The sequence below is a fragment of the Mirounga leonina genome, unplaced genomic scaffold, assembly GCF_011800145.1.
Source record: "Mirounga leonina isolate KUSES-001 unplaced genomic scaffold, KU_Mleo_1.0 Mir_129, whole genome shotgun sequence".
NCBI classification, from domain to species: domain Eukaryota; kingdom Metazoa; phylum Chordata; class Mammalia; order Carnivora; family Phocidae; genus Mirounga; species Mirounga leonina.
Window position 1 is genome coordinate 3,416,073 of NW_023270323.1, and position 12,717 is coordinate 3,428,789.

At 40.3% G+C, this 12,717-nt stretch overlaps 1 protein-coding gene across 1 annotated transcript in view; it reads left to right on the forward strand.

The window, feature by feature from the left end:
• UNC5C (unc-5 netrin receptor C) overlaps nucleotides 1-12,717 on the forward strand; it is a 344,363-nt gene that overhangs the window by 308,194 nt on the left and 23,452 nt on the right. The window contains exons 12-13 of the mRNA XM_035004478.1: nucleotides 8,529-8,697; nucleotides 11,833-12,066. Of these exons, the coding sequence (XP_034860369.1) occupies nucleotides 8,529-8,697; nucleotides 11,833-12,066 (403 nt within the window). The remainder of the gene's footprint in view (nucleotides 1-8,528; nucleotides 8,698-11,832; nucleotides 12,067-12,717) is intronic.

Sequence of the window (12,717 nt, forward strand, 5' to 3'; positions counted from 1 at the left end):
TCAGATCCCTGTATATACTTTCTGTCTTCTTCCTCCTGTCAAAAGTCAAGGTTGGCACCAAGTACATCCACCATTCAAGGCCTTTGCCAACACAGACATTTTGTTGAAACAGAAATGAGGATTGGCTTGTGCTTTATGCTGAGAAGCAATGAGGTATTTGTGTCTCTTCTTGTCCGTCTGACCACCACCATCAAGCCTTAAAGGGCTGCCGCAGGGGCATGCTGAGGCTGAAGGGTGTGTGCATTCGTGCGCCTTGTATGGTTTTCCTTTCCATGGCCTAGCCAGCACCCTGGCCGGAATACTTGTGCATTTTAGATGAAAGAAAGAGAAAACAAAACACTGATAAAGCTAGACACTTCTGCTTTGAGGTTCCTCTGCCTTTGACTCTAAAGAAAAGGAAACTATAAATCACTTCTCACCATCCCCGCCACCTGAAGTTAGGTGCAGAGGGAGTTACTCTATTGAACTCGGTGCACATCAGAGAAGTTCTGTTTATAAAAATGAAGCTAGAAAAACCCCCAAGATCTCAAAAGAAAATACGCACAAGAGACCATAAATCAAGGCACACACACAAGAAGATACCTGTGGCAAATAATGAGAAATTCCTCCCTTCGCTTATTTTCTGTTGTGAACTAGATGCATTTTTCTTGTAAAAACACAATGACAAAAATGTGTTTTAGGATATCTTCGTAACAGAAGGCATAGTTCCATTTATTCACCCTACTTTTAATTTCATTTATTCCTCACTGCAACTCTGTGAGTTATGATGAGTTCCAATTTAAAGATCAAAAAACTAGTGCTGTGGGGAAAACAAGTCACATAGCCGAGTTTTCACAGCTAACAGCTGAGGGAAGGCAGAATTCACAGCCAGGTGATCTCACCGCGAACCTCTTCTGCTGTCTCATAGGCCATCCGTCCCTCCTTTGTAGACAGCACCACGGCACACCGAGCCTCTGCTTCTTACTCTAGTGTATTCTTGAACCCAGTTTCTTTCTACTGCTCACTGAGCACCCTTTCTCTCCTCACATGATCTGAGACAGAACTTCTAAGAGAAGACATTGGGAGGACAGCAGAAGATATTGAATGTTGCTTCAAGTCACTTGTAGGACAATTTTGATCATTTTCCTCCATTTTCTTCCTCTCCAATTCCCTTTATTGCGTCCAAAACTGGGTGTTTTTCCAGCTGGCTGGTATCCAGCTGGTCATCTGCTGATGTGAACTGTCTAAAGGGAGGCGTGAACTTAATTACATGTGGCACAGTGGATGTGACAGGGGGGCCTTATCATTACTGAATGTGCTCTAAGAGAGAGTCCCGAATGGCAAATGAGCAGCCTAAATGAGCTGCAGAGATGGGACAAGCTTTCTCTGACAAGGGGGCAAAGCTGCAGGGCCATGCTCATGATTTCTACCTCTCCCGCTTTACAGATCTCGGGAGGGGCCGCCAAGCCTCTGTTTCCCCGTGGATACAATTTCCATGATTCATGGCACTAACGTGGACCTTTTTGCCTTGTTTTCAGTAGCAGTTTTTAAAAAAAAAAAAAAGGAATGAGTCTGACTCAGACTGAAATTTTGCTCTTTGTAATTTCTTTTTGAAAAATAATCTGAATTCAAAATACCAATGTTAATTTTCCCTTCCTCTGTATTCTGTCCTCGCTTAGCAGTTTTCTCAAAAGGCCAGGAAATCAACTTAGACATTCCAAATATAAAGGTAAATAGAACTTTTTTGGTAAACTGTGGGGCGCCATAAAAGGTCTGTGAGCAGCCAAGTGATACGAGAATAGCAGTGCATTTTTTTTTTTTTTTTTTTAGATTTTATTTGACAGAGAGAGAGAGACAGCGAGAGAGGGAACACAAGCAGGGGGAGTGGGAGAGTGAGAAGTAGGCTTCCTGCAGAGTAGGGAGCCTGATGTGGGGCTCGATCCCAGGACCCTGGGATCATGACCTGAGCTGAAGGCAGACGCTTAACGACTGAGCCACCCAGGTGCCCCAGTGCATTTTTTTTTTTAAGATTTTTTTTATTTATTTATTTGAGACAGAGAGAATGAGAGAGACAGAGAGCACACGAGAGGGGGGAGGGTCAGAGGGAGAAGCAGGCTCCCTGCCGAGCAGGGAGCCCGATGCGGGACTCGATCCCGGGACTCCAGGATCATGACCTGAGCTGAAGGCAGTCGCTTAACCAACTGAGCCACCCAGGCGCCCTAGCAGTGCATTTTAAAGATTGAACTGGTGAAGAAGGTAGGCTGGACGAGTTGGTGGAGGGAACAGGAAGACTCCTTGGAGGCTGGCTGCCTGGGTGAGCTGTGGCGATAAACTAGGTGTGAGGGGGGAGGGGAAGAAGCCAGGCCTGAGTCTGGAGGATGGAAAGTGAAATATATTTCAGAAAAAAAAAAAAAAATTTCACCACCAGTTAGAAGTGTTGCAGAAGAGTGTCAAAACACAATATGAATATGTAGGAACCGAGCTTTGGGCACTGGGAAAATTGTGAGCGCAACTGGTTCCAGGAAGCAGGACAAATTCTGATTTAGATGTGGGCAGTGTGTGCCGGACATTGGTGGCCTTTAGGATTTTTTCAAAGAATGAAATCCCAGTTAAGAAGGTGTGAGTTAAGAAGAGAACAGGGGAGAGAGCTTTGGGAAACATTCCTATTTCAGGTTTGGGTGCAATAAGCCAAGCTAAGTAGAACACTTTAAGGATCAGGCAGATAACTACAGAGTTTGCATCTGACATGGTGCTGAATACCGAGCAGTTCCTCAATGAATATTTTTGAATGAAAGAATGAATGACTATAAGTATAATGGGAAAAAAAAACAAAAACAAAGAGAGTTTCAAGATGGTCAAGTGGTTGGCACAGGTATTATTAAAATTAAAATGTAAAGAAAGACTAATGCAAGCAATCACTGGATTTGTCAACTGCCGGACATTGGTGGCCTTTGGGATTTTTTCAAAGAATGAAATCCCAGTTAAGAAGGTGTGAGTTAGTGATGAGACAATGTAAACTATCCTCAGTACTATAGGTACTGAGTATAAATAATAAAATAGTATGTTAGGATAGCAGGCCAAAATTCTGCTATGTAAGTAATCGTATAGCAGAAAGTTTTCATTTATTTAACATGTTTTTGGAACTTGGTAAAATAGTAGTTGACATTATTATTTCTCAGTGAAACTCAATGATATTCCCCTTTTTAGGGCTCAAGTCCTTATTCCAACGTACAGCTATATAAAAGCTGCAGGTATGGGGGAAGAGAGTGGAGTCCAAGTATATTTAAATCTTATTCTCTCACTGTTCTCCACAGTGTTCATATACCGCAATCCTACTTATAAAGAAATGGTTCAAGGTGATTTATGAAAATACAGTCTTTACAATGGGAGGAAAAAAATTATAAATAAGTCGATGAAAAAAAAGAAAATGAGAAAAAAAATAAGATTTGAAAAGATAACAAAGTCAGGTGAGCAGTTAAAGTATAAAACATCTCATGTGATTCCCAGTGTATTTCCTGGTAACAGATCATGAATTTACTGTTCCAAAGTTTTCAAGAGGGGAACGTGGTAAGTTGCAAAATCCACGTGTCCATGAGGACAAATATGCCCAAAAGAAGTTCAATTATTTCTCCTTTTGTTCCACATAAAGAAAACATTTTTTTGTTAATACAATGAACAACATCCTTAAAATAAAAATAGCAATGAGTCTTCACAGGGCTCCTTCCCTTCTGTTAGTGTCCCGCCATGTAAGTAGACGGTATAAGGCCCAGGCAGAAATTCAGCAAAATAGTTCCACAACAATTCATCGGATCAGGCAGAGCATAATACTTAGCTGTTCTGGCTTCACCCAGGGATAGATTCTGGCTTGTCTAGGGAAATGGTGGCATGCCCTTCAGAGTGGCTTCCATAAATTTTTTTTTTTTTTTTTTTTTTGCTCAATTGAGCTTTTGATAGCAATTGAGTTAGATATTCCCTGTCAGATACCCAGAGTGCAAATGTTTCAAGTTGCCAGTTATATGTGAAGCCACGTGCTTCAAAAGGCAGCGGAGCCTCGGGTGGGATTGTCATCCTAAGGGACCTGACAAAAGACATGCACGTTAATAGAAGGCATCTTGTCTCCACAAAGAGGTGGATGGAGATAGATTCTCTTCAAGAAGTAATTTTGAGCTTGCTCTAGCAAATACACCAAAAAAAGAAAAAAAAAGTCTCAAGGCCCTAAATCAGATAAGCAACCCCACAGACACCACTGTATGAAAGAAACCAGATCACTTGTGCTTGAAATCTAGCTTTGCCTGTTACTAGTTTTGAGTACGTAGGCGAGTGTGTTAATATCTCTAGATTTCAGTTTCCTCTTCTGGAAAAAGAAGTGATACAAATACTTACCCTAATTCCCTTCCAGGTGTGCCGTAAGCAGCGAATGCAGTTGCTTTTATGAAAGTTTTGTAATGTATGCCCTTCTGTGTAGGAGAAGTTCTCCTCACTGATAACAGCAAGCAAAGGATGAGAAAAGCACTCTGACAGGAAACTCAAACTCCTCTCTGAGGGGCTTTGTCCCAGAGGCTTCAGAATCCATCCAGCATTTACCACATTCTCCTCTCTGGACTTTGAAAGGCCTTGAAAACTTTAATTCATTACTGACTTTTGACTTAAGAGCTGCTTCTGCAGCTGATTTTTGCTTTGTGTTCATTTCCATGTCATCTGCAGTTAATATTTAGAGAATGTTAGCTGAAATATCTCAGGTAACACATAAGACATACAGGAGTGGAGCTCTCTGCAAAAACATAAGTCAGGCTTATTTATATTTATTTTCCACTAGTTTTGTTCTGTGTATTTTAATATCTTCTCTTCATGTAAAGAAAGGAAATGTGGATTTAAACGCTCTGACCTTTGGTTTCACATAGTTAAATCTTAATCTTCCTTAAGTCACTCCTTCCATATATGCTTGGAAATGTTTCCAGTTTCAACACTACTTCTTTCATCTTGAAAACAAAAAGATTCTTATCATTATTTCTTCTTTGTTTTTCATTTCCCATTATGAATTCCACTTCACCACTTCCCTATTCATTACATTCTTGCACCTCACTGGGTTAATAAATTCTTTTGACACCTACTGCCCCTTCCTTCCCTTGCTATCCCTCCTCCAAGAATGGTGCCCATCAATATTGCATGCCAGGGGTGTGCTTGGAGAGTACAGGTCTGACAGCTCCCCAGCCCAGCAGGGAGGCTTCTCCCTTCTGTTCCAACTCAGTGATGAGAAGAACCCCTCCTCTTTCTGCCTCAAGCACCGGCTGCTAACAGCAGACTGAGAGACAGATGTTTCCAATCTCCAACTATATTGCAAGGACCACTTGAAATGGATCCCACTTAAATCTCCTTCCTTAAAAGTTTAATGCTCACTTCTCAAGGTACACTTGTAGCTAAAAGGTAAGAGTAGTGCTCACAAAAATGTAGTCACTGCTATTTTTTTTTTTTTTTCCGCCATGGTAGGAAAAGTAGAATTAGCAAGAATAAGGCTACTGCTTAGGACAGATAGTATAATATCAACTACACCACAATGAAACCAGAACTTCACCCATGTACTAAGAGAATGAATTTCAGAATGGAAGGAAGGAAGAAAGACTGGGTTAAGAGGAAATCAAAACTAAGCGATAAAGGGGGTGGTAAAGACTCCTCAAGCTGCCAATAATCTTATTATTCCAAAAAGTATATTTCCAAGTACTTTGATAACTTTAGATTTAATAAAACTGTGTCCTTATTCATTGAAGATGGAAAGAGGGTAAAGACTAAAAGGAGATAAAAATTATTTTTATTTTCTAAATAAGAAGAAAGAAAAGCCCTAGGTTGGTGAGATCCTTGTGAAATTTTAGAATGAGAAGAAGCAGTGATAACCCAAGTTTATTAAGGAGAAAATATGTCAAATATGTCAAAAGGATAATGATTGTCAAGAGCTAATGACTCTCTAAGATTTGACCTTACCATAGCCGCCACAGTTTTGTGGATGCTGATAGATGACACAAGACTCCCGGGTCAGAGACAAAGGACAGTTTGTTACTCACAGCAATAGCACTATCAAGAGTTTTATCATTTTTGTGCCAATTCCCAAAACCCCATTTCCAAAAGGGAGATGCAGAGAGGATCAGATGATATCTACACACTCAGTGGTTGCATTCCAGGAAGGACCTCTGAGCTTGGAGAACCTGAGTTTTTTATAATGGGAAGTAGACATGCTTGCCATTTGCTCCAAAGATAAGCAGTATCTTTATCTTCCAAGGTGATTGCTATACAGTTGTCTTGAAAAGACATGCAGAAACATGAAAGACCCATGGAGAATTATCTTCCAACAATGTATATATAAACATAAATAAAACAGCTGCCATCATTCCCTGAGTGTTAAATTAGAGTAAGCTATAGATATAAGCTAACTTCTAGATTATTTAGTATTTAATATATTAACTATACATAAAGAAAAAAACTTAGAGGAAAATCCTTTCCAAGTGGCCATCACAATTATAAAGGAATTTGATATGTCCATTATAATATCCAAGTGAATGAAATGGAAAGATGTGAATTGGACAGTGTATATTTTGATTAGTTTATATTTGGCTAAACCAACAAATTCAGATTATAGGTGTCAGACCGGAGAGGGGTTTCAAGTAGTATCTTTGTAAAGGTCTTTGCCCTATTCTTGTACTACAGTGTTATCAATGATAGGAATGAGAACATAAATGGCAGGCATATAAGATTTATGGAGGCTAAAAGACTGGAAGAGTTGGCCGATATTTGGAGGAAAGACAGCATTAAGAAATAGGTGACTTGAAATTTGCTCTGAAACTATTAAGGTGAAATTAAATGGCTAAATATAAATTTCTGTACATAGGTTCAAAAGCCATCACTGCAACCACAAAACTATAGAGAGCTAGCCTAAGAGCCTTTCATGTTAGGAATACACAGAGTGGTTAGCTTTAACAAATTACTTGACCTTCTTGGAGCTTCATTGCCTCATTTTATAAAGGAGATGCTTAACCATATTATCTCCATCTTCCTTTGTAACTCAAGCCTGCAATAATACTTATAAATAATTACTTGACTGAGAATAATATAAGGCAACAATTTGGTGAGGCATTGATATAACTACATATTCCAAACCAAGGAAAATAGTAGTCCCCCTCTGCTGCCTACTTAAGTCGAATATTCATTTCCAGATGCCTCACTTTAGAGAAGACATTGGAATACTAACAGACATCTATATAAAAGTGAAGATAGAAATATAGGGAGATATCTGTAAACCATGCTTTTCTAGTTGAGGTTGAAAAATTGAGGATATTTTGTCTGAAATAAGACGTTTTAGAGGCATCATAACAATCTCTGGATATTTGAAAGGCTCTGATGCCAAAGTAGAGAGAAAGCAGGCCAAAGATATGTGAAGAGAAGTGTCGGGAAGGCAGATTGTGTTTATCCTAAGAACGTTTTGTAAATTTGAATTGATAATAGATGAGGTGACCCTCAATAGTAGTGGAGTACAATTTTGGATGTGTCCAAAGCACTGTCCAGATGTCAGCATATTGTAGAAGGTTTCCTACTTCGGTTAGAAGGTGGTGCTGTTGACCCCAGAGGCCCTGCTTCCTCTGGAACTCTGAGTTCATGATTTCTTAGCCACACTGTTCTGACAGAGTAGTGTTGAGTATTGTTGTTGAGAAGGCATTGGCTTTAGTCCCAGTGCTAGCACTTGTCAGTTTTAAGACTTTGGGCAATCCGTTCAATAATTTGGGACTGTTGCTCACATATCAACTGATACCTTGGGTTAATTTTTCCATTTGTTTGTTGATTACAGTCATGTTAGGGAAAGGTCTTAAGACAATTAAGAAAACATGTGGAGATAAAGAATTTAGATCTTTGATTTAGATCTTTGAAGTTCTTCCACCCAGATTCTCTGAGTAGGAAATATACAAGTAGATTTCATTTTAAATTCTAGAACTATAGAATACAGTTCTATATTCTGTCTGGTCATATTTGAAAGAAGGAATCTGCTCTACTAGCCTGAATTGTTCCTGAAAGTCATTTGGAAGTGTAGCTCTAGGGTGTCCTTACTCTGAAGTGATTTTTTTTTTGAAGTATTTCTCAAGTTAGGTCTTAAAAAAATAAAAGTATATAAAACCCTGTAAGAGCAATGGCAAGTATTATCAGAAAAGATGGTTATGTACCTCCTAAGGACTCTGTTCCTTCTTGTTCCATCCTAAAAGTATCAGTACATGAATTCAGAGGACATTACCAAAGGCAGACCTGTGTCTGGGGGAAGGGGATCAAAGAGATACTGGCTGATTCACTGTTATCATAAGTATCTCCAGTCTTGAAGATTAAATAAAGTCTTGGTATAAAGGACATGTCTTCCCATTTAATTCTGCCTCTCCTCCCCCAACCGAAAAAACTAAAAAACTAAAACTCCCAAGAAGAAACAATTTGTACAACTTCACATCTAAAAATCTCAATGAGTACATAGTAAGTGGATGCTATGGAAATGTCACTGATGCCAGTCTCTGCTCTTCTCCTAGGCCAGCCATGGAAGACAGCCAGACACTCTTGACCCCTGTGGTGAGCTGTGGGCCTCCAGGAGCCCTGCTGACCCGCCCCGTCATCCTCACTATGCATCACTGCGCAGACCCCAACACCGAGGACTGGAAGATACAACTCAAGAACCAGACAGCACAGGGACAGTGGGAGGTGAGCTTCCATTGGGTTAAAGATGGAACATAAGAGCAATTCATGCAGACAAACTGGAGTAATTATGGGAAAGAAGGCTTTTATTTTGAAAGCAGAACATGAATGGAATTTTAGCTTACACTCAAAAGGAGAGAGAGAAAGAGGGAGAGAGTGTATGAGAAGAACGGAGGGAGGGAGAGAGCCTAGTTCCTGAATGCTTTATCTCCTGATGGGTAGGCACAATGAAAATGATGGTCAAGCATTAGCTAACTCCTAGGGAAAGTACACTTGAGAGTCTTACACAAGTCCCTGTCAGAACATACATACTATGTCTTGGGTTGGGAAACATCTATATATTTTTTAAATTTGTAGTTAGAGAAACATTGCTCCTGGGTCAGAAAATGGTAGACATTGTAGACACATACAGGGAATACAGTTCTTCTGAGCTGAACTTGGGAAAACAGAAAGGGTGCATCTCCTAAGCTCCACTAGGATGAAGAACACCTGTGGTGTCTTGGCTCTCTGTGGCTGTTGCCATCATAACTTCTTAAGGACAGTGCCTTAAACAGATCCTGTTCTTTACATCAGAACTCTTCAATTAGCACCTGAAGTTATGAGCAAAAGAATTTGTTAGATTTACCATGAAGATTTTATACCTAGTAACTAGAAAACCATCTTGTGTGTTTGCATCGTCACCTCTTGAAAAGACAGTATCTGTTGTTTAAGCGGGAAATAGCCAAATTAAACATTACATTTTAGAATATTCTCAAGAAGACATATTTCAGGAATATGTTTATCAAAAAATGTCTAATAGTTTTGAAAGCTACCCTTGTATTTTTTTGGATCGTTACAAAGCATCCAACCTATGTATTATATACTTTGTGATTGCTTGTGGTATTTTTCTTTTAGGAAAGACATTTTTAGAAAAAAATGTACATGAAGTTTCAAACCTTTAATATTATAGGGAAAAAAGCAGTATTACAATTAGAAAGGCATCCCTGGGATTACTGTAATTTTCTCCCTAAGGACATGTTCTCTTGGCCACATGAGGGGATCACTCCTTGCCAGAGGACTGAAAGTCCAGGACTCAAGTCTAAGGGTATGCTTTATGTTGGGTTATGAACAGACTTAACAAGCTCTAACTTCCAGTCCATTTAAGTTTGAAATGATTTATCTCGAAAACATCCCAAAGTCTTAATCTCAAGTGATTCTAAATTGTTTGCGTAAGACTCTGCTTAATACCCTAATACCTGTCTATTTCTAGACTTCAGTAATAATAACAGTAACAAAAATAATAAAATGAAATAAAGAGACAGGAAGAGTAGAAGAGGGCAATGCTTAAGAGTATGCTCTTCCACCCATGGCAGGGACATGGTGCATCTTTATTCTCAACCATGTCTTACTGGAAGCTTTCTGTGACAGGCTTCATGGGATATTTGAGCCTTGCCCTCACTCTGCTGGAGGAAAAAAAAAAAAGGCACTTCTTTCCAGGTGTCCTTTGGGGCTAAAATAAACCTGAAGGTACTGAGTTTCTTTCTCTCTTTGCCAGTGCAGTTTGAGCTTCATCTTTGAGGACAGGCACAGTTGAAGAAATGATTTCGTGGATGGCATTTAACCCCCCTCCTACTACCCGTCAGATGATGTTGCAAGGCCTAGTTAATAAACAACCACTTTGTTCAGCCCCAGAGACTCAATTTATGATGACACATTCATTCTTTTTTTTTTTTTTTTTTTTTTTTTTGACAAATAGCCGTTTGCTCCCCATGAGCCAGGCCCACTGAGCTACGGTAGGAATCAAAGCAGATGTAGTTCCTACCTCTGTGGAGAGAAAGTAGCCTAGTGTGGAGGTGGAATCAGGCCCACACATGTACTTTACTTCTCCCATGTGGAGTTTTCTTTTAAATTTGAATTAATTACAAGCTGGAAATTTTCACATAAAAATGTGAACTTCCAGCTTCTCTTGAAAAAGTCAAGGTGGTTTTCTTACTGGGCCTGCATGTCTGCATAGCTGTGATGGGCTGAGCCCAGTGGAGACAGAGCTCTTTAGACAGGCTTGTGCTCTGCTTTACCCCAGTCTCCCCCACTTCCTATTGTCTTCTGCCCTACCTGATACCTATTACCTGGCTGCCTTGGGACGCACGTGGAATTTTGACCCTTGGTTTATGGGTCCTACACTTGGGCTTTCAGATGATTTTCTTCTGTGGCCTGAGTCATTTGAATAAATCAAAACTTAGTTGAGTTCGTAACTATTTTAACAATAGTCAGCACTTCCATTTATTTTTATTTCTTGCTAAATATTTTCAAAAGCTAAAAGGATAGGCTGTTTAACCAGAGAAAAGCATCGAGTTTGCTATATTGTACTTACCCTAGGGTCTGGCAGCCCAGATTATTGAGAAAAAGCAGTGTATTGCTTTGAAAAGTAATTGACAGGTGACTTTGGAAAAACACAGTAGAATGGTATTGCATAGTTCCTTAATTTCTCTAAACCTTTTCAAACCCCTAGATTTTTAGGGAAAAACTTACTACTCTATAATGACATTGAAATAAAACAGTACTTTTTGGGAGGTGCCTGGGTGGCTCAGTCATTAAGTGTCAGCCTTTGGCTCAGGTCGTGATCCCGGGGTCCTGGGGTCGAGCCCCGAGTCAGGCTCCCCCTGGGGAGCCTGCTTCTCCCTCTCCCTCTGCACCTCCCCCTACTTGTGCTCACTCTCTCTCTGTCAAATAAATAAATAAAATCTTAAAAAAAGAAAGAAAGAAAACAGTACTTTTTAGATTTAATCAGACACTTAGAGATTAAAACATTAAATTCTCAGAAATGGGAAATAAACTCAGGTACACTGAAATTAAGAGGATAACTCATGAATTTCTTCTGGAATTTTATGTCAATTCTAGTAATGTAGACTCGCAGATGGAAAAAATGCTAAATAGGGGACACCTAAATAAAAAATATTAGCAGTATGAAGGCAAGGGGAAGGGAGAGAATGATTAAGAATGGAAATAGGGTATAACAAAGCCTGAGAAAGGAAAAAAAAATACAGAGAAAAGGATGATCACACTTAGCAGAAGAGGTGCTGCTCTGTCTGCCTGGCCACCCATCATGGCAGCCAGGGGGACCCGCAGTGGCTCAACCATGGCCCCTTCCTTCCTGTCCTTCAGGATGTGGTGGTGGTTGGGGAGGAGAACTTCACCACCCCTTGCTACATTCAGCTGGATGCAGAGGCTTGCCACCTCCTCACAGAGAACCTCAGCACCTACGCCCTGGTCGGGCAGTCCACCACCAAAGCTGCCGCGAAGCGCCTGAAGCTGGCCATCTTCGGGCCACTTTGCTGCTCCTCTCTCGAGTACAGTGTTCGAGTCTACTGTCTGGACGACACCCAGGACGCCCTGAAGGTAAGTCGCTCCTCTCCAAACGAACCTCCTTCTTTACTGTCACACCGAAGCCAGGCTGTGGCGTGGCGACACACAGCCAGAGAAGGTGGGTGTGTGTTTGTGTGCCCAAGTGCGCGAACCTAAGTGTCTGGCCCCAAAAGATGTTTTTAAGAAAATTAGACATTTCTCTGAGGCCATGCTGGTAAGTGAGTGGTTTCCATTGTGCTGATTCCTCCCAGGGGCTACTTTTGTTTACCTTCCTTGATTTCCTTTAATGAAAAATTTAGAAGGAGTAGAAGAATTTGGCAACGAGATGTGGATGGTAAATAAGGTGCTTCCATGTTTATCTCAGCTGTGTGCTTCCTATAAAAGGAATTGGCGTAATTGCTCACATTGTATGTTCCTCTTGTGTGCCACTTCATTTATATGCTTTCCCATTCTTTTTATGAGGACTGTGAGGAAGAGGGTTAGCATTTGACAACAGCCTGCTGCTTTCAGAATAAATGAGCTTAATTCCTGGTGCTATTATTGTGACTCATCTTATCCCATTTGAAGCTTTAAAGGATATAGCAAGTGCCTTTGAAGAAGTTATGATCTAGAAGGAGGAATAAAAGAAGTATGCCAAGGACTGGGAGACAAGTCAGAGTCTGATAAATGGAGGAGACGAATGCA